Source organism: Ovis canadensis, chromosome 16, assembly GCF_042477335.2.
Source record: "Ovis canadensis isolate MfBH-ARS-UI-01 breed Bighorn chromosome 16, ARS-UI_OviCan_v2, whole genome shotgun sequence".
Taxonomy (NCBI): Eukaryota; Metazoa; Chordata; class Mammalia; order Artiodactyla; family Bovidae; genus Ovis; species Ovis canadensis.
In genome coordinates this window covers 12,968,599-12,991,061 of record NC_091260.1, presented here as the reverse complement: position 1 = coordinate 12,991,061, position 22,463 = coordinate 12,968,599, and the positions used below count along the sequence as shown (strand labels likewise).

The following is a 22,463-nucleotide window of genomic DNA, read 5'->3' as shown; positions in this document are numbered from 1 at the left end:
TTCACGTGTCTCTGCCTTGCCTAGAACACAGAACAGAATCGTTCTTTTCTTTACATTTCTAACTTCTCCAAGGACAGTGTCTATAATTTCTTAGACAACAGTGAATATCATCTTACTGATTGACTGAAAGACCAAATAAATGAATATGTTTTCTGAAGTTGGGTTTTTGTTTTATTTTGTCTTGTTTTTATAGGAAGGAGCCACAAAGCCAGAGATTGTAGACAAAGAAAGTGATACGGATATTACTGAAAGGGCTCCCCAAGAGCAAATAAATCATGACCATTTGAGTTATGTTGATGGAACGCACAAAAATAATAGAAGTGGTAAGTTCGTGAATGTCTGTGGATTTTTTTCTATGCTTAAAAGTGCAAATAAAAACCTTTAAAGTGCATAGATGCAAATATGGCATCCATTTCTTTTTAAGTGTGTTTCTTTTGCTCTCTTTCTTCAGAAGTGTCCCAAGTACTACCAACTTTTACTTCCTGAAAATGCTTCAACCCTCTGAAATTCTTTTCCACTAGTTCATTTTATTGAACTATTTGTGGATAGAGATAGACATATATGTGTTAAAATTCATAGTAGTAAATGTTCTCATTAATGTATCTGTGACTCCATTTTACAGATATGATGTCAGCCTTAGGATTGGGAATAGAGGAAGATATAGAATCACCTTGGGATTCTGAGGTACCGTCTTCTGTTATTGTTTTGAAATGTAAACAACTGAGTGATGTAAAAACATAAAAGCAGAAGATCCTGTGACTTTCTCACCTTTGCATTTGCCCGTCAAAATTTTTTTATTTTTAATCTGATTTTAATTTTTATTTTTAGTTATTGATTTTTGATCAAGAAGATAATTCTGTGCTAAATACTACCACATAGTACACTTTAGCTAATTGTCAAGATTTACCTAATGAACTCAGTGTAATACGGAAATCAAGGCTTAGAAGTCATAAGGAATCTGTTTGTGTTCTGAAATAACATTTATCTAAAAACTGAAGCATTGTTCCAGGTGAGTCTATGATCAAATGTTCCTTTCTTTCTTTCTTCCTCGCTTCCTTTCTTCCTTTATTTTTTACTGGAGTACAGTTGATTTACAATACTGTTAGGTTCAGGTGTGCAGCAAAGTGAATCAGTTATATCTCTCTATGTGTATATCACCTCTGTTTTAGATTCTTTTCCTGCATGGGCCAGTACAGAATATTGAGTGGAGTTCCCTGTGCTACACAGGAGGTCCTTACTAGTCATCTGTTGTATACACTGTAGTGTGTAGTGTGTTTGTGTCATCCCCAATCTCCCTAGCAAATGTATATTTCTTTGGCACATGTGCATGTGTAAAACTGCTGGAGAGGGCCAGAGAGAAACGGGTTGAACTGTGGTTTTTACCACATCAACATTGAAAAGACAGTGCTTGAAACTTGAAGGTATTATTACATTTGGATTGTCAAGTTAATCTGCAAGGAACATTTCAAGAGAAGCAAAAGCATAGTGAATAGTAAGAAACATGTGACATAATAACGGCAGTTAGCTTTGCTTTGTGATGTTTTAGTAAGTACAAACCATTTTGGATAGTTTAACCAGCACGCGCAGAGAACCTTTATGGCAGCCGTCCTTGAAGTAACATGAAGTAGCAGTGCTCTGTTTGAAGGCGGCAGCTATGGAAGGAGATGAGAAGGGTCTGATCCCTTAGGTGCAGGTAGCCACTGCCTGGTAATACAGCACCGTGTTTGAAGTCAGTGTCCTGAATCTGTCACTTAGCAGCTGTGGATCTTGGCAAACCTGTCTTAACTGGGTTAAATGTAGGCAGTTTTTAAAAGTAGGATATTTTCTTCAAAAGGAATTAGGAAATCTTCATGCAACTCAGTATTAATGTTAACAGAATATCTCTGAGAGCCTCCCACGGAAGTATGTGGATCTTTTATCTGGAGCTGCTGGTCAAAGAGGAAAAATTACGTTAAATGGACAGGTAGAAGGTAAGAACTATATTTTATAGAAAAGTCATTTGACAGAATGTTGATTTATTTTTTTTCTTTTTATTTATTTATTTATTTTTTACTTTAAAATATTGTATTGGTTTTGCCATACATCAACATGAATCTGCCACGGGTGTACATGTGTTCCTCATCCTGAACCCCCTCTCTCCTCCTTCTCCATACCATCCCTCTGGGTCATCCCAGTGCACCAGCCCCAAGCATCCTGTATCCTGCATTGAACCTGGACTGGCGATTTGTTTCATATATGATATTATACATGTTTCAATGCCATTCTCCCAAATCATCCCACCCTTTTCCCCTCCCACAGAGTCCAAAAGACTGTTATATACATCTGTGTCTCTTTTGCTGTCTCGCATACAAGGTTATTGTTACCATCTTTCTAAATTCCATATATATGCATTAGTAAACTACATTGCTGTTTTTCTTTGTGGCTTACTTCACTCTGCATAATAGGCTCCAGTTTCATCCACCTCATTAGAACTGATTCAAATGTATTCTTTTTAAAGGCTGAGTAATACTCCATTGTGTATATGTACCACAGCTTTCTTATCCATTCATCTGCTGATGGACATCTGGGTAGCTTCCATGTCCTGGCTATTATAAACAGTGCTGCGATGAACATTGGGGTACATGTGTCTCTTTCAATTCTGGTTTCCTCGGTGTGTATGCCCAGCAGTGGGATTGCTGGGTCATAAGGCAGTTCTAGTTCCAGTTTTTTAAGGAATCTCCACACTGTTCTCCATAGTGGCTGTACTAGTTTGCATTCCCACAGAATGTTGATTTAAAATGGAAATCAGAGAGATGATATGGGGTGGGAGGTGGGAGGGGGTTTCATGTTTGGGAACTCATGTACACCCATGGCAGATTCATGTCAATGTATGGCAAAACCAATACAGTATTGTAAAGTAAAATAAAGTAAAAATAAAAATTAAAAAAAAATAAAATGGAAATGCTGATATATTCTAATAGGCAAAGAAAATCACCTGTCAGATGTGTAGTGAGGTACAGATGAGAAAAGGAGGGAAATAGTGTATCTTATCATGTGTCAGCCACAGATTAAATTGAGAATCCAGTTTAAAGAGCTAAGTTATTTAGCTCCTGGACTTCCTTGGCGGTCCAGGGGTTAGGACTCTGTGTTGTTAAGAGTCTCCAATGCAGGGGGTGCTGGTTTGATCCCTATTCAGGGAACTAAGATTACATTTGACACATGGGCCAAAAAAATAAAAAAAATTAATTCTGTTTCAAGATACTCTATGACCTAAGGAAGGTTAAGAAACAAGAGGAATGAGGGAATGAGGGATTAGAGAGGCAAATCGTATAGGGAGGAAATGAAGGAAAAGAGGCACAGGTCTGTGGGGGAAGGGGGCAATAAGTAAGATAGCGCTTTAGAAAAAGGGAGAGTATTTGATATGGATGATGCATTTGAAGTGAGCTTCCAGCACCAAAACGTGTCAGAGAAGAACAGCAAAGCTTTCCCCTCTTCCTGTCTTCCTCATTGTTAGGAAGGCATTTAGGATTGCGGTCCCTGGGCATGCAGAGTGGTGTGTCATCCTCTGTGGGGGAGTGTGGGCATAGGTGCTCAGCTGTAATGTGTGCAAATTGGTGTCATATGAAATGTTGCTGCTTTATAGGATGGTGTCACATAGGCCAACAAAAGAGAACTAGAAAGAAGGAGTGAGCAGGGGGCGTGATAGGGAGATCAAGGAACCTACAGCCTGATAGAGAGTCCACTGGAAAGTTTCCAACTTGTAATGCAGTTTCACTTTACGGGGAAGTGTTAGAGTGAGGAAGTTGAGGCTAAGATTTCAGGAGAATAAATTAAGTTGAAGTAATGTAGAAGCAGACTCAGTATAGACCAGAGTTTCTCAGATTTTAACTAGTAGCCTGGGGACCTTGTGTGAAGTGCACATACTGAGCAGGAAGTCTGAGAATCTGTGTTTCTAACAAGGTCTCCGAGTAGCAAGGGTGTAGCCTTACATTTAGAGAAATCTGGAAGTAGAGCTTTGGAGAGTTCAGAACATAACAGGATCAAGGAAAAGCATTATTTTGTTTTTCTTTCTAAACGTGTCTGTAGCCAGAGGGAAGCAAAGAGTTGAAGTAGCAATTACAGGGGTAAGATACCATTGCTAAGCAAAGAGGGAAAAAGAAGCGGTGGGGATGATTCATAGAAAGAATGTAAAGGGGGAAGAATTAAGACCACAGATCCAGAGATTACCCTTTATAGAGGAAAGCTCTAGTGAAAGCACAAAGGGAGGAAAGTAAGGCCTTAGGGAGGTGAGTTTGGAGTTGAGGAAACTTGAAGGAACTCCTTCTAGATGGCTTCAGTGTATTTGCAATGAGAAGAGATAAGATCATTGTTGCTCCAGAGAATACTGGAGGTGGGAGGGGGTGCTAGAAGTGGGGGAAACTCCAGCCTCTCCAAATACCTATCAGACATCAAAGATATATGTTGTATCAGTATTTGTTATTCAAATTAGATTAATGCAAATATAGGGGCATTGACTTTTTTTAACAGTTGTTTCACAGAAATCCTTTGAAGCAGTAACATGGTATACCAAACCAAACTAAGTCTTGAAACAAAACCGATTAATAGGGTTCATTCCCTAAATGCTAGAATTGTTATTTTTGATAAGTACAGTTCTCCTGGGTTTCCTTACCCTACTGCCCTCCACCCGGGTGCCCTTTCCCATTGAAATCTCTTGCTTTGTCAGCACATGTGTCTCCTTGGACAATTCATTTCCGAGTGTTAAGCAAGAGCCCAGTTTTGGGCACTGGAAGGGGTCCGCCTTCCTGCAACAAATGGCGACTCTGGTGGGACTCCTCTTCGCTGAGACTGACATCCTGACCACTCGGGGTACTCAGGGGCCAGCTTGCCTGCCAATGGACCAGACCCAGTGGCTGCAAGTGGGACCCTTTTTTCCCTGGTCTCCTCCTGACGTGGACAACTGGCCAGAGTGCCCCGACCGGTAAGGAACAAGAGACTTTATTGACCTCTCTCCCCTTCCCTCTCTCTTTCCTCTCCTTAACCCTTCCTATCTTTCCCTGTTTTTCTAGTCCCCCAGTCCTGGACGCAGGAATCTGGTCAAAGGGCCCTCAGCCTGAGCTGAGGATTGGAGACTGATTACCTCCTCTTGGCAGAGAACTCGAATTCTGGTTCTGGTCTGATTTCTGGTAGGGCTGAGTTCCAGTCCTCCCTTCTCTGGAGCCCAAGGAAAAGTCCCATAATGCCTGGGTATCTGTAAGTGGCAGGAGATGTCTGTAAGACCACCCCTTTTGCCCCCCTCTCCCGCCTCCTCCCCCTTCTTTCAACCTGGCTTCCTTTCCTCCCTTGAAATCTTTGATGTTAGTACTTGGATCTGAAGTTCTGTGTAAAGCGTCTGCCTGCAATGTGGGAGACCTGGGTTCAATCCCTGGGTCGGGAAGATCCCCTGGAGAAGGAAATGGCAACCCACTCCAGTATTCTTGCCTGGAGAATCCCATGGATGGAGGAGCTTGGTGGGCTACAGCCCACAGGTCACAAAGAGTCGGACATGACTGAGCGACTTCACTTTCACTTTCACATTGATTTTGAAACATGGAAGATTTTTAATATCTAATAATTGTGTGACAGTTAAATTTATTATTTCCTTTTTGATAATTGTATTTCAATATTGAGAACTTATTATACATTATTTTCTAAATGTGTCTTATATACCTTCTTGCGTGATTGGATCAAGAAATTTTAAGATGGCTAAACTAGAGGAGCCAAGACATGTAGGCATACAAGTAGCCCACATGGGTATGAGAAAAAGTGAATATTTTTATGAACCATTATTCTACAAGTGTGTATCCCAGCTAATCAGTTCATTACTCTTTCTCTGATGATAAACGAATTATGCATTCAGTTGAACTATCATCCCAGCTGTGCACTTCTTAAATGATTGGACAGATTGAAGAACATGATAAATACTTGTAGTATAATGGTTAAATGATAACTGCTGTATTGCATTCAAGATAATGCTGTTGCATTTTACCATCTACTTTCACATTTACCTTCTTGGGGTCATGATTTGTTCCTCTGATTAAGATCACTTTTCTCCTCATCAGTCGGCATGTTCACATTGGTCTGTGTGCACTTTAATATTTTATAAAGTCATTGAAAACGTAATGTTACTTTTGAAGTCTTAGCTGCATGTTTTGTTGCACCTTTGTTTCTCTTGTTCTTCACTGTGTGTACTGGGTTCACAGTCTGCTTGCTGGTGTCCTAACATCCCCCTGAAAGCAAGACACTGAAACCAAATGTATCCGCTGCCAAGGCCGAGCACAGGGATTTCTGCTCAGCGCTAACTCTGCGTGAATGTAGAGCTGGCTTTCATGTTTACATGTAATTAACTCTGTGTCCCTTTCCCTTTTAGATTCTCCTGAGAAATATCCTAACGTGAAAGTAAAATCATTTATGTTTTTATCTTGAATTATGAACTGTGGATTGTATCAAAGGTACATTATTTATTAACCAACTTGTTTCCAAACCCATTCAGCCTGCAGTCTTAGTGAGAGAGTCCATTCCTAATAAAACAGTCGGAGTGAAGGATCTACAAACATTTACTTCAGGTAAATTTTGCAATACACACGTAACTCTGAAAAGAGGGACACTGAAGTATTTGAAATGCTCAGTCTTCATACTGCTAACTTTTTTTTTTTTGCAAATTTAATTGAAGCATTTGACATACATAAGGCAAATGTTATTATTGGTATCCATGTTTTGAAAAAAAGATAAGTACAAGCATAAGAACAAGAAATGTTTAAAATGTAAACTTGAACTCAATATGTTTCTGTATGTTTCAATACCCTGAAGTTCTCAGTTTGCAATGTGTATACTTAGGGATTCTCAGAAATTATTAGATCCTAAGATTTTTCCAGTGTCCAAAAATGCTTATCTGAACTCTGACGTTTACCTAGAGTAAAGCTTCTCTTGCTAATATATCAGTTATATTTCAGCTTATAATTATTTCATTTTAGTGTTGTTACACAGATGAATGTAGGCCAACCAGATGTTTTGTTATGCAGACTTTGTGTGTCTGTTGTGTTGGCGGTATCTTTGATTATTAGAAGTAGAGGAAGTACTCATACTTTAATGACTTTTTGGTAGACATAATCTTTTAAAACAGTGATTCTGAAAGTTTTGGCTTTAGGACCCTTTTGTACTTCTAAAAATTATTAGAATGCCATGGAACTTTTGTTTAAGTTGGTTGTATTTATTGATGTTCACTGTATTGGAAAACAAAGCTGAAAAACTTAAAATATAAGAACACAGAACCATAATGGCTAATTCCATTTTGTCATTAGAGTTATAATATCACATATCGTGTCTCTGAAGAACTCCACTGTGCACCCAGAAGAGAATGAGAATGGAAGTAACATTTAGTGTTGTTGTGAAAATAGTTCTGACCTCTTGGATCCCCTGACCCGATGGTCTCTGGACTTCAGGGAATCTCAGGGCACGCTTGAGAACCACAGTTTTAAACTGTTGAAGTGGTTAGATGTGAAATGATAAATGGGGCCTTGAGCTGAAACGGGGTTTAAAGTTTCACTTTTACATTTCTTGCTTGTTTCTTTGACTTCTCTTAAGAAATTTAGACCTGACAGTTTTTTTTTTTTGAAGCAAACATTTTTGTGTTGTATTCATTCTTGTCTCATGGTGCTCTGTGCTCTTTGGATCCAGTGTGGTCCTCGACTTATCCTAGTTTCACGTGGAAACAATTAGTCACACACAAGCCTATCATTTCTTATATGTTTGTGATGTTTATCCAAGGCTTAAAAAATGGGTTCTGAAGATATTGATACATTGAGAAAAGGCTGTTTTATTGTAATTAAAGTTGTTGTTGGTGCTGTTCAGTTGCTAAATCGTGTCCAATTCTTTGTGACCCTATGGACTGTAACACGCCAGGCCGCCCTGTCCCTCACCGTCTCCCCGAGTTCGCCTAGTCATGTTCACTCAATCAGTGAGGCTCAACCATCTCACCCTCTGCTGTCCCCCTCTCCTCCCCTCAATCTTTCCCAGCATCAGGGTCTTTTCCAGTGAGTTGGCTCTTCACATCAGGTGTCCAAAGTATTGGAGCTTCAGTTTCAGCATCAGTCCTTCCAGTGTGTATTTGGGATTCATTTCCCTTAGAATTGACTGGTTTGATCTCTTTGCTCTCCAGGGACTCTCAAGAGTCTTCTCTAGCATCAGTTCTTTGGCACTCAGCTTTCATTACGGTCCAACTCTCACATCCCTCTGTGACTACTGCAAAATCCGTAGCTTTGACTGTACAGACCTTTGTTGGCAAAGTGATGTCTTTGCATTTTAATACATTGTCTTGGTTTGTACCATTAATTAAGGTAGTACCATTCAATAAAAGTGTTTTTAAAACCATTGTCTCTAGAACACACAATATTGTCATGCATAATTCAATATAAAATAAATGCCATAAATTTTGTTAATAAAATATTTGTATGTTGAGGAAAAATAATTATTAATAAAGTTCTTATGGGATACAGAATATGTAATAGAGATTGAGTGAATCAGAGTAAGTAATACTAGAAAATTAGCAAGTAGAAAAAATGAGACACTAGTTAATGTCTCTTCATGAATGGCAGTGAAGTGTAAGATATAATAAGCTCTGAAGGACTAATGAGTTTGAGGGGAGAGGAGGACATGGAACTGATTCTCTGAAGAAAGACTGTACAAGTTAGTCAGAGTAGTATTCTTACTGACATTCTAATAAATGGAAACTGTTTTCAGAGTTTTCAGATTCCGATTCTAGTTTGAGCCTCAATAATGAGACTTATCAAGGAGCGGGGCATTTAAGAGTTGATAATTGTCCACCGGTGCCACAATCAATGAGCAAAAATCTGTCAGCATCCACAGAATTTGGACAGATGACTGTAATAGATAAAAGGTGACTGTTGGAGTGGTGTTTCTGGGGAATTACACGCTCCATGACCTGTGCCAGTTTCAGCTGCCAGAAAACAGAAAAAGCAAACAAGGTAATGCAGAAGCCCAGGGCACTCAGCTGTGGGCCACCTGGGCATGGCCTAACCATTATTCTGATGGTTCCAAATTAGATTCTGTGGCAAAACCTACCTTGTGCTGACTCCTTTTATGCAACCTACAGCCAAGCAATACGTCTTAGCAAGGTGTTTGCATTCTCCCTCTGACCATAGTGATACAAGAAATACAGAGAGAGTTAGGAGAAAGTGTCTAGCCTAGTATTTAGCATACAGCTGAGAGTGGGTAGCAGGATTATATTTAGAACTCTGGGACTAGTTGGGAGACCTAGGTAGACATCTAGAGATTGCCTTCTCAAAATGTAACCTCATAGCAATATTGAAGGAGTGCTGTATCGTTTAAAAGTGGTATATAGAAAGTCAATTCTGATTCTGCTAGGATGCCCAATCTATTGAGTAGCCACATCTAATATGTGTTGTCCATAAATACCAATTAATTTGGTACCTTTAATCAGTCATATGGTCAGAGCTATAGTAAGAAATCATATACTGTTTCTTTCTTTCATACCTAGTTTTTTCTTTTCTACCCTCACCTATAGGGTTAACTTTGCATTTACCAAAGATTCTCAGTTATTTCCTAGAATAGTGACTACAAGCTATAAACTCAAAGTGTTTTGTTTTTTTTTTTAATCTATAGAAGTGACTTGTTTGCCTTTGTTTGTGCGTTAGCTTGGTATGTCCACGAAATGCAAATTCAGATAAACCCTATCCAGTCCCTTCAACAGAGGAAGATGTGAAATAGGAAAAGTACAAAATAAATGGAAGTCACTTTAGACTGTTCATGTAGATCATTTCTCATCTCAGTCGATACCTTTTATAAAGTAACCAGCGGAGTCTACTCCTTCAGGGTCCCTGATTTGTACATTTATTAATTTCATAAAGATTTATTCTTTACTGGACTCAGAAAATTTTATATCCTAAATATTTCTGGGAACACTCCCCCAGTTCAGGCCTGCACCACCTTTGTTTTTTTTCCATTAATAATGCCTTCAGATTCATCTCCCTCCATTTGTTTGTATGCCCTTCAAATTCATTCCTCTTGTAGCATTTAGGGTCACCTCTCTCAAAAGCAAGTGTGACTGTGCGCCATTCTTCAAATCACATTAATGTCCAAGCATCATAAAGTGACACGTGAGGCTTTCATAATCTGACTTCTGTCTGACTCTTCATCTCTTGGCCTTTCTGTCATTTGCTATGGGATTCTGAATTGCTGGTGTTGCCCTCCTGACCTGTCTCTGTACTTTCTCAGATATTTACCCTGTTGTGTGTGTGCTTCTCTCCCCGTCTTGTTACAGCCTTGCATGCCTTCCTCTCTTTCCCTTGGACTGTGTAAGTCTCCTCTTAGGCGTTATCTCTAGAAAAGCATTCCCTGACATGTTTCATCTACATTTTTCTTTAAACTCCAGAGTCTAGTACAGAGCAGAAAGCTGATAAATAATTATTAACTAAAATAAATAAGGACTAAAAAGTGATTTTTAAGAGCTTGTCCTGTGCAGTTTAGGAGCCAAGAAGATAGACATGTGAAAAAATAATTTACAATTCAGGTGATGACGATACACTAGAAAAATCTATAAAGTACTAAGGTCGCTACAAGGAAAGGGATACCTGTTTATCTGAGGAAAGATAGCTGTAATCAAGGACAACTTCACAAAGCAGGTTGAGTCTTAAAAGATGAAAAGTAATTTGTCAGGAAGAGTACAGGGTAGCATTACAGATTAAGGAATTGATAAAAGCATAAAAAGTAAGAAGAATTTTGTAAACCATGAATAATGTTGCAGCTGAAGCTTGGCATGTTGTTAAAAATGTACTGTTATGAAGTAGAGAAGAGACTGTATTGGGACTTTATATGTCTGCCTTGTATTTTGAAATTTTGTTTTGTTTCTGATTGTTTTGTTCATTGATGTTTGGATGATTTTGTGAATGAATCTTTGAGCTGTTTGTGTGCTCATATCCTGGTGACATCTGGTATTTTCCAAATTGTTTGTTGAAATTTTAGATTGTTGGAAGTATGTCTTAAAGAAGTAAATATTCAGCTGAAGATTAAGATTGATTTAAGATGTCATTTGATACTGTGTTTTAAATCTATGTTTTAAATAAAGATTATGTCTTGTATCTAAATATTCTAAGTAACTTTAATTAAACGTACAGATTTGTCGGCAGAACTAGATTTAGAAATGACATCAGAGGAAGAAGAAGAAAAACCTGTTGGAGATGAAAATAACCATTCCCAGGTATGTAAAAATGCAAATTTAAATTTCTCACTTAATACTGTTTCCTGTGCTTCAACAGCATGATACAGTGTGCAACAAAGGTCATGACAAATAAAATTACCTTTCAAAATTAGCCTTTTAGAATCAATAGATAATAATTTAATAGTTTTTATGGAACCTTAATTATTAAACTTCACATATTGTTAGAATCTATTATATTTATAGTTTGGTTTCGGAATTGAGGGAAAAAAATTTCCTGACTATTTTTGATTTCTTCCATTTTTATAACTTCATTATATGATTATGAAGGTGATATCAAATACTGAATTGTAAGAGTAAACAGTTGAAATTATAAACAATATGACAATGATGATCCTGGACCTAGATACATGTAGAGAGAAATCATTCCCAGTGGTTCAGGGTTTTCCATTGAAATTGCCAGCCAGTGATGCCAAGATGAAAGAGTCATTCTGTCTGTGATCTTGGTGTAATTGATTAGGGATGTACATTCAGAGAGAGAGTGGGGTCATAGAATCAACCCAGTTACCTATTAAGAGAATCAAAGCTTCCAGATTGGACCTTTGTTGTTAGGGCACAAATAATAACTTTCTAATTTATCTCATTTTGGGGTGAGAAATCAGTAAATATTATTAAAAATGCTTTATCCACTTTCATTGGTAGATATTAGAATATAATATAACTGAATGTAGGGGCTTCCTTGGTAGCTCAGCTGGTAAAGAATCCACCTGCAATGCAGGAGACCCCAGTTCACTTTCTGGGTCAGGAAATTCCCCTGGAGAAGGGTTTGGCTACCCACTCCAGTATTCTTGGGCTACCCTGGTGGCTCAGATGATAAAGAATCCACCTGTAATGTGTGAGACCTAGGTTTAATCCCTGGGTTGGGAAGATCCCCTGGAGGAGGATGTGGCAACCTACTCCAGTATTCTTGCCAGGAGAATCCCAGGGACGGGGGAGCCTGGTGGGCACCCTTGTGGACTGCCATCTATGGCGTCACACAGAGTCAGACACAACTGAAGCGACTTAGCAGCAGCAGCAGCAGCAAGCATAGATTAAGAAGTTTAAGAGTTAGATTTTAATAAACTTTAGATTTCCAACATGGACACTTCAGGATATTTTTAGTGACAAATACATGTGCTTCCTTCCCTTTATGTATTTAATAACAAATTTAATAACAATAAAATAAAATTAAAAATAGAACAAACAGTATAAAACAAATTAAAAAATAAAAAATTTAATAATAAAAATAAAATTAAAAATAAAACAAACAGTATAAAACAAATTAAAAAAATAAAAAATTTAATAAATACATGTACTCCCTTCCCAATACATGTATAAGGCTTCCCTTGTGGCTCAGTTGGAAAAGAATTTTCCTGCAGTGCAGGAGACCTGGGCTTGATTCCTGGGTTGGGAAGATCCCCTAGAGAAAGAAGAGACTATCCACTCCAGTATTCTGGCCTGGGAAACTCCATGGTCCGTATAGTCCATAGGGTTGCAAAGAGTCGGACACAACGGAGTGGCTTTCACTTTAACTTTCACATGTACTCCCACATATTCTTTAATCATCACTTGTAGATGTTTCTTTTGAGATAGACTTTTCTGTTATGTTGTTTATTAAAATGTAGTAAGTTCTGACACATGTGATTTTGTCACATAGGTAGTATAAACTCCCACCCCCAAAAATTATCTCCAAAGGAGAAAACTGAATTTTGAGATGCTGTGTGATTTTTCTTCCTTCCAGTAATAGATTTTTAAATTTCTTTTCTTGTTTGCTCTTTTGTGTAAGAGGTGCCTTGACTTGAGTTTTAACAACAGACAAAAATCTGTAGGTATTCTCCTTTAAAAGAAAAAGGAGATCAACCCTATCCCCAGTTAAGGCATTAAATTACTTGGGCAAAGTCATGCAAACTTATCTGATTCACTTGATGAATTCATTTGATAATTTATCAGATTCAAGGTTACAGAATTTTATCATCTCTTTTGGTGCCATAAAATGCTAGGGAATGCCACTTTAGGGGCTTTGAAGAAATCATTTAGTTTATCTTTGTGTATGATGTTAAGAAGGGTTCTAATTCCATTCCTTTACATGTAGCTGTCCAGTTTTCCCAGCACCATTTATTGAAGAGGCTGTCTTTGCCCCATTGTATATTCTTGCCTCCTTTGTCAAAACTAAGGTACCCATAGGTGCATGGGTTTATTTCTAGGCTTTCAGACTTGTTCCATGGGTCTATATTTCTGTTTTTGTGCCAGTACCATACTGTCTTTATGAGTGTAGCTTTGTAATATAATCTGAAGTCAAGAAGGTTGATTTCTCCAGCTCGATTGGACTAAAATGGATTAAAAACCTAAATGCAAGACTAGAAACTATAAAACTCTTAGAGGAAAACATAGGCAGAACACTCGATGACATAAATCTAAGCAAGATCATCTGTGACCCACCTCCTAGAGTAATGGAAATAAAAACAAAAGTAAACAAGTGGGACCTGATTAAACTTAAAAGCTTTTGCACAGCAAAGGAAACTATAAGCAAGGTGAAAAGACAACCCTAAGAATGGGAGAAAATAATAGCAAATGAAACAACTGACAAAGGATTAATTTCCAAAATATACAAGCAGCTCATACAACTCAATACCAGAAAGACAATCCAATCAAAAAGTGGGAAAAAGACCTAAATAGACATTTCTCCAAAGACAACATACAGGTGGCTAACAAACACATGAAAAGGTGCTCAACATCGCTCATTATTAGAGAAATACAAATCAAAACTACCATGAGATATAACCTCACACCAGTCAGAATGGCCATCATCAAAAAGTCTACAAGCAATAAATGCTGGAGAGGGTGTGGAGGAAAGGGAACGCTCTTGCACTGTTGGTGGGAATGTAAATTGATTCAGTCACTATGGAAGGCTGTATGGAGATTCCTTAAAAAACTAGGAATAAAACTACCATATGACCCAGGAGCAATCTCACTCCTAGGCATATACCCTGAGGAAACCAAAATTGAAAAAGACACATGTATTCCATCATTCATTGCAGCACTGTTGCTATAGCTAGAACATGGAAGCAACCTAGATGTCCATTGATAGATGAATGGATAAAGAAGTTGTGGTTCATCACACAATGCAATATTACTCAGCCATGAAAAGGTGTGTACTTGAGTCAGTTCTAATGAGGTGAATGAACCTAGAGCCTATTATACAGAGTGAAGTAAGTCAAAAGAAAAAGATAAATATCACATTCTAACACATATATATGGAATCTAGGAAAATGGTACTGAAGAATTTATTTACAGGGTGGCAGTGGAGAATCAGACATAGAGAATAGACTTATGGACTTGGAGCAAGGGGAAGAGAGGTTGAGATGCATGGAAAGAGTAACATGGAAACTTACATTACCATACGTAAAAAGATAGACAATGGGAATTTGCTGTATGGCTCAGAAAACTTAAACAGGAGCTCTGTATCTACCTAGAGGGGTGGGATGGGGGCGGGGAAATGGGAGGCAGGTTCAAAAGGCAGGGGATATATGTATAACTTTGGCTGATTTATGTTGAGGTTTGACAGAAAACAACAAAATTCTGTAAAGCAATTTCGTTCAATTAAAAAATAATTTGAAAAAAAGAAAAGGACAAAACATTTAACCTTTCTTGGTTTTGCTCCTATTTCTGGTAAATAATGGGGCTACAATAGACAATTATTTCTATACCCTCTAGCTATAAAGTTTGATGGTTATTGAATGTGGAATTAGGAAGCATTATTTATATTCCAGAATTCCACACTAACAACTCATCAGTTTCACTCTGCTCCTTGTGTTTCGGTAAACTTTGGTTCATATATTTTAGTGAACACCGTCACTTTTTTGTTATATCCTGGATCCAAATGAACAAAGAAATGTAAAAGGCAGTGGGGAAAGAATAGCTTTAGTGTTTTTGAGGCACTAAGGTGTCACATCCTCTAAATCTGTCTGTTTAATGGAAAATCCAGGTGGTAAAGACTGAAGAGGACAGATTTTGTGTTTTGTCTTTTTATTTCTCTATCTCTGCCAGTTAGATGGGGAAGACTGGCATCATCTTAAGGAAGCCTTTTTTTGAAATTTTGGGAATTTTGTTTCTTTTCATCAAAAAAGGAGAAGTAAGATTTACAAATATTTTAGTGACTTGTTAATGATAAAATTCAAGTAAGCACAAAAAGATTTTTTTATCACTTAAAATCAGGCCAAACCCTGAGTCAAATAATAAAATTAATGACAACAACAAAAAAAGATGTTTATAATTAAGTAACAGAATTTCTTACTGTCAAACTTTCATCAAAGTTTGAAGAAGAAAAGAAGAAGCACAAAAGTAGTGAAGTGGAAGTATCAGACAATGTATGTGATACTGCTGATGAGAGTGGATTGATTCAGCAGGGAAAGAACAAGCAGGAGTTTGCTGCTATGGAGAATGAAGGTTCTGATAGGTAAGCCTATTTAGCAGCAGGTCATTTGTTATTTTTCTGTTAAATAAGTTTGGATGTGAGAGTTGGGCTATAAAGAAAGCTAAGCACGGAAGAATTGATGCTTTTGAACTGTGATCTTGGAGAAGATTCTTGAGAGTCCCTTGGACTGCAAGGAGATCCAACAAGTCCATCCTAAAGGAGATCAGTCCTGGGTGTTCATTGGACGGACTGATGTTGAAGCTGAAACTCCAATACTTTGGCCACCTGATGCAAAGAGCTGCGTCATTGGAAAAGACCCTGATGCTGGAAAGGTTGAAGGCAGGAGGAGAAGGGGATGACAGAGGAGGAAATGGTTGGATGGCATCACTGACTCAATGGACATGAGTTTGGGTAAACTCCAGGAGTTGGTGATGGACAGGGAGGTCTGGCGTGCTGCAGTCCATAGGGTCACAAAGAGTCAGATATGACTGAGTGACTAAACTGAACTGAACTGAACTGAGCTAATGGTTGTGATGATCACAATTTACATTTTGCTAGAGATATAGTTGTTTTTATTTTTTTGTCCTTTAGACATAATACTAAAGTTAATTTCTTAACATACCACCATATTACAGTATTAGAGTATTCTGAATTTGACTGCCTACTTGCCTTTACCAGTGTGTGGTATATTTAAATATATTTTATGTCACTACTTGGCATCTTTTCATTTCAGTGTGAGGACTTCTTTCAGCATTTCTTATGGAACAGGTCTAGTGGTGAGGAACTCCCTCAGCTCTGTCTTTTCTGGGAAAGTTTTTATTTTTCCTTCATTTCTGAAACATAATTTTTCTGGATAGAGTATTCTTGGTGGGCAGGTTTTTTTTTTTTCTCATAGCACTTTGAGTATGTTCGTGGATGGAAGCCAAATTGTTGTTGGTGGCGGGGGAGCTGATGAGGTACTGGTCTTTCAGCCATAATGCTGAAATCACCCCATCATGTGGGTGGTTTAAAAGTAAACTGCCTTGCTGCCCGCCCCCCACCAACCCCAAATATTTCCTTGATTTTTTCTTTCATGTTATATGTGCCTCATGTCATTTAAAAAGTCACCCAAATTAAGCATTACTTTTTTTTGAGTTTTTTTTTTTTTCTTTTTGGCTGCGCTGGTTCTTTGCAGCGGCAGTGCTTGGGCTTCTCGTTGTGGTGGCTTCTCTTGATGCTGAGCATGGGCTCTAGGGTGCTGGCTTCAGTAGCTGTGCAGCACGGGTTTAGTTGCCCCATGGCATGTGGGATCTTCCTGGACCAGGGATCAAACCAGTGCCCCCTCATTGGCAGGCAGACTCCTAAGTACTGGACCATCAGGGAAATCCCTAAATTAAGCATTATTGTATTTAAAAGCAAAACAGAAAATAAAGTGTAAATCTAATTATGACTCCCATGGGTAAGAGTCATTGTATTAGGCAGTGAACTCTAGGTTTCCAGTGTAGCCCTTGAGGTTCTTCCCAATGTCTTTCCAAAGACGCACCTCCCTGCTTTCTTTCATGTGTTTCATACTTTTCCTTCCAGATTCCTAGGAAACAGCCTGGATGCCACGTGCCTGATCTTTGTGCTCCGTACTCTAGTCTCCAAGTAGAATGATTTTCTCCCTTTTTTCTTCTTTGTAACCTTCTCTCTTCACTTCTGTAGAGCCTTCCTTATTTCACTGATCACTTTCATGTATCAACTCTTACATATCACATCAAATCATAATTGTATATCTGTCTTTGAGGCAAGAAAATTTGTGTTTTCTTGCATATGGTTGGTACTTAATAACTACTTTGTGAATTAATCAATGATTTAAGATGGGTAACAGTAGGAATTTTACAAGAATTGCTTTCTTATTCTTTATCAGTTGAATTAGAAAACATTGGCTTTTTTGTGGATTTTTTTTTTTAAAGTAGCGATCCTGGCATGCATAGGATGGAAGTAAAGAAAAAGGACACTAGCAAATGGACACCAGAAGAATGTGTGATTGCACCAATATTTGAAAAGACCTATTCACTGACTGGTGGTCTGCTGCATGTTAATGATGACAGCATTTTAAGTGAAGTGGATCAGGATGATGACAGGTAATAGCTACAAATTCTTTATTTCTAGAGGAAGAAATAAGCACTGAATACTTCTTCTGGAAATAGAGCAGCATAATACAGTATACAGGCCAAGACAAGAGATTCCTCAACTATAGTGGACAAACACTGCTGAAAGATTAAAGTGAGGACCAGTGCCTTTGGCCAGAAATCGTTTCAGTAAATAGTCTCCTTGAAAGCTGGACTGTAGTGAATACATGTAAACAGCCCTGTAGGGAATATTTGCTGGGACAGGCCATAGAGAACTGGATGGTAACTGAAGAGGAATGTGGAGTTCAAAGGAGTTTCTTTTTTTATGTTAAGATGGGAGATTTTAGAGTATGCATGCTCTTAGAAATGAGCCAGCAGAGGACGTGTTTATTGGGTTTAATCTTGTTTGCATTTCCAATATTAGAAAGCTTATTGATCATATGGCATTATCTTTAAACTATTATAGCAAACTAATTGTACATAATACTTCTGTTATATATAGTTTTATGGTAAGGGCTTGTTTGTTGGTTCTGAAGTGTAATATTCCTATGTAATTGCACGTGTGGATGATTAGTTCTGCTAATCCTATCCTACATAGATTTTAAAAAATTATATAATCATGAACTTACAAACACTTAGGCTATACTGAATAGGATTTGATCATCCCTTGATGATTCTAGTTGATAGCAACATCCTGAGCAACTATGATTTTGTAAGGTACTCTGAAATATTACATCATATCAATGTCATAGTTGTTTGCAGATTCTAAGGAAAAGGGAAATTTTTTGTTTATGTTCAACAGAAAAAAAAAACTTCTAACAATCTTTCACAAATTATTAATTTTGGTTTATAAAGTTCTAAATTAGAAAAAATATGCTTCCCATAGTAAGAGTTTTATTAACATGTATTTTGTGCTCAATAAATGTATATCAGATTCATGAATAAACAGCAGAATGGTTGAATGAATGCCTACTGATAAATTTCTTTACAAAAGCATGTGTTTAGTGAAAGTAGATTTCCAGCATTGCCTACCTCTAAAGTCTTTTTATTTTTTGAGAAACGTGTTAAGATTCAGAAATTATTATTTATAGTTATAACTGGACATGGAATAATAATAAAGATTAATTTGCTATCATATTACTTAAGACTTATTTATTTTATTTTATTTTTTTTACTCTTTTTATTTATTTATTTTTTTAATTTTAATTTTTACTTTATTTTACTTTACAATACTGTATTGGTTTTGCCATACATTGACATGAATCTGCCACGGGTGTACATGAGTTCCCAATCCTGAACCCTCCTCCCACCTCCCACCCCATATCATCTCTCTGAAGCATCCTTGTGCACCAGCCCCAAGCATCCTGTATCCTGCATCGAACATAGACTAGCGATTTGTTTCTTACATGATAGTATACATGTTTCAGTGCCATTCTCCCAAATCATCCCACCCTCTCCCTCTCCCTCAGAGTCCAAAAGTCCGTTCTATACGGGTTATCATTACCATCTTTCTAAATTCCATATATATGTGTTAGTATACTTATTTAAATATTACTTTCTCAGCATATTTTCGAACCACAGTGTTGAAGCCAGATTTCCTGAGTTTGAACTCTGGGTCTGTTGGTGACCTGCTGTGTGGGCTTGGGCAACTTACTCAGCCTTTCTGTGCTCTGTTTCTTCCTATGTAGAGGACCTAATGTGTTACCTATCTCCCAGAACGTTTGTGAGGATTAAAATGCTGTTAAGACATACAAAGTGCTTATAATAATGCATAGCAGTTGCATAGGACGTCCTTGGAAGGCTAATATCATGGTTATTAAAACTGGGTTTCTTTCTTATACGGACTTAAGTAATACTTCCCAGATAGGTTTTATTGCTGCAAAACATATTTCCTATTGATGAAAATAACAACTGCAAAAAATCCTGGTATATTCCCTTCACATAATACAAGTAATGTTATGTTGTTCCTTTTCTTTGATCTAAATTAAATGCCTTATTAGTATTACAAATGTATTTTGTTTGTCCTTTAATGTTACTCTTCTTTCTTGTTTTATCCTTTTATAAAACATTACTTACCAATGCAAATGCAAAGATTTTATATAAAAAACAAAGTTTAGGTATTTGTGTTTTTAAGTATTTAATATTAACCTGAAAAGAATCCTTTGTTTTTTTAGGTCTGCAAAGAAAACATCTAATGAAAATAACAAGGTACAGTCAAAAAGTTATCTATAAAAAATATTTTCCTAGTAAAAAATACTTTGTAAAAGGAATAGTAGCAAAATATAAAATCTTCCTTTGTTGTAGAGACATATACTTTGCCAACTTAATTTAGAAACACTATTGATAAAATTATCCTTTTGATAAAAAAATCTGTCCTTTTAAAAAGTGTCTGGTTTTGCTTTAATGAAGAGATGATTATCACCTTTGTACAATTAGTATGTTATATAAATATTTTAAGGACATTATGAAATAGTGTTATTTATGTGTAAGTCAAAGAACAAATTAATTCTGTGGATGACCTTGATGACTTAACTCAGTCATCTGAAACAGCTTCCAAGGATGGTGAGTTGCTTTACTATGAGAATTCCATGTTGCTAAGATCAGTGCAAAGAAATAGAGGAAAAAAACAGAATGGGAAAGACTAGAGGTCTCTTCAAGAAAATTAGAGATACCAAGGGAACATTTTATGTAAAGATGGGCTCTATAAAGGACAGAAATGGTCTGGACCTAACAGAAGCAGAAGATATTAAGAAGAGGTGGTAAGAATACACAGAAGAACTATACAAAAAAGATCTTCATGACCCAAATAATCATGATGATGTGATCACTCATCTAGAGCCAGACATCTTGGAATGTGAAGTCAAGTGGGCCTTAGAAAGCATCACTACAAAGCTAGTGGAGGTGATGGAATTCCAGTTGAGCTGTTTCAAATCCTGAAAGATGATGTTCTGAAAGTGCTGCACTCAATATGCCAGCAAATTTGGAAAACTCAGCAGTGGCCACAGGACTGGAAAAGGTCAGTTTTCATTCCAATTCCAAAGAAAGGCAATGCCAAAGAATGCTCAAACTACTGCACAATTGTACTCATCTCACACGCTAGTAAAGTAATGCTCAAAATTCTCCAAGCCAGACTTCAGCAATACGTGAACCGTGAACTCCCTGACATTCAAGCTGGTTTTAGAAAAGGCAGAGGAACCAGAGATCAAATTGCCAACATCCGATGGATCATGAAAAAGGAAGAGAGTTCCAGAAAAACATCTATTTCTGCTTTATTGACTATGCCAAAGCCTTTGACTGTGTGGATCACTATAAACTGTGGAAAATTCTGAAAGAGATGGGAATACCAGACCACCTAACCTGCCTCTTGAGGAATCTGTATGCAGGTCAGGAAGCAACAGTTAGAACTGGACATGGAACAACAGACTGGTTCCAAATAGGAAAAGGAGTATGTCAAGGCTGTATATTGTCACCCTGCTTATTTAACTTCTGTGCAGAGTACATCATGAGAAACGCTGGACTGAAAGAAACTCAAGCTGGAATCAAGATTGCCAGGAGAAATATCAATAACCTCAGATATGCAGATGACACCACCCTTATGGCAGAGAGTGAAGAGGACCTAAAAAGCCTCTTGATGAAAGTGAAAGAGGAGAGTGAAAAAGTTGGCTTAAAGCTCAACATTCAGAAAACGAAGATCATGGCATGTGGTCCCATCACTTCATGGGAAATAGATGGGGAAACAGTGGAAACAGTGTCAGACTTTACTTTTTTGGGCTCCAAAATCACTGCAGATGGTGACTGCAGCCATGAAATTAAAAGACGTTTACTTCTTGGAAGAAAAGTTATGACCAACCTAGATAGCTTATTCAAAAGCAGAGACATTACTTTGCCGACTAAGGTCCGTCTAGTCAAGGCTATGGTTTTTCCTGTGGTCACATAGAGATGTGAGAGTTGGACTGTGAAGAAGGCTGAGTGCTGAAGAATTGATGCTTTTGAAGTGTGGTGTTGGAGAAGACTCTTGAGAGTCCCTTGGACTGCAAGGAGATTCAACCAGTCCATTCTGAAGGAGATCAACCCTGGGATTTCTTTGGAAGGAATGATGCTAAAGCTGAAGCTCCAGTACTTTGGCCACCTCATGCGAAGAGTTTACTCATTGGAAAAGACTCTGATGCTGGGGGGCAGGAGGAGAAGGGGACGACAGAGAATGAGATGGCTGGATGGCATCACGGACTCAATGGACGTGAGTCTGGGTGAACCACGGGAGTTGGTGATGGACAGGGAGGCTTGGCATGCTGCGATTCATGGGGTCGCAAAGAGTCGGACACGACTGAACTGAACTGAACTGAACTGAATATTCTTTTGTATGGACGTTCCACATTTTATTTATCCATTCATCATCTGATGGACCTTTGGGGTTGTTTCTAATTTTTGGCTAATGTCAGTAATGTTGCTGTGAACGTTTATGTCTAAGTTTTGATGTGAACATATTTTTTCACTTCTTTTGGGAATACAGTTATGAATAGAATTGCTGTATTACACAGCAACTCTGTTTAACCTTTTGAGGACCTGCCATACTGTTTTCCAGCATGGCGGCATCATTTTATATTTTTTTCCAAGGTATGTAAAACGTTCCCATTTCTATGCATTCCTGTCAACACTAGTCATTACCTGTCTCTGTGAGTATAGCCATCCTAGCAAGTATGAAGTGGCA

At 37.8% G+C, this 22,463-nt stretch overlaps 1 protein-coding gene across 1 annotated transcript in view; it reads left to right on the top strand.

Moving 5' to 3' along the window:
* LOC138421943 (ankyrin repeat domain-containing protein 26-like) overlaps positions 1 to 22,463 on the top strand; it is a 49,986-nt gene that overhangs the window by 7,518 nt on the left and 20,005 nt on the right. The window contains 11 exon segments of the mRNA XM_069556453.1: positions 198 to 323; positions 623 to 684; positions 1,877 to 1,970; positions 5,671 to 5,769; positions 6,386 to 6,414; positions 6,509 to 6,570; positions 11,167 to 11,251; positions 15,562 to 15,704; positions 17,600 to 17,767; positions 19,930 to 19,976; positions 20,246 to 20,360. Of these exon segments, the coding sequence (XP_069412554.1) occupies positions 198 to 323; positions 623 to 684; positions 1,877 to 1,970; positions 5,671 to 5,769; positions 6,386 to 6,414; positions 6,509 to 6,570; positions 11,167 to 11,251; positions 15,562 to 15,704; positions 17,600 to 17,767; positions 19,930 to 19,976; positions 20,246 to 20,360 (1,030 nt within the window).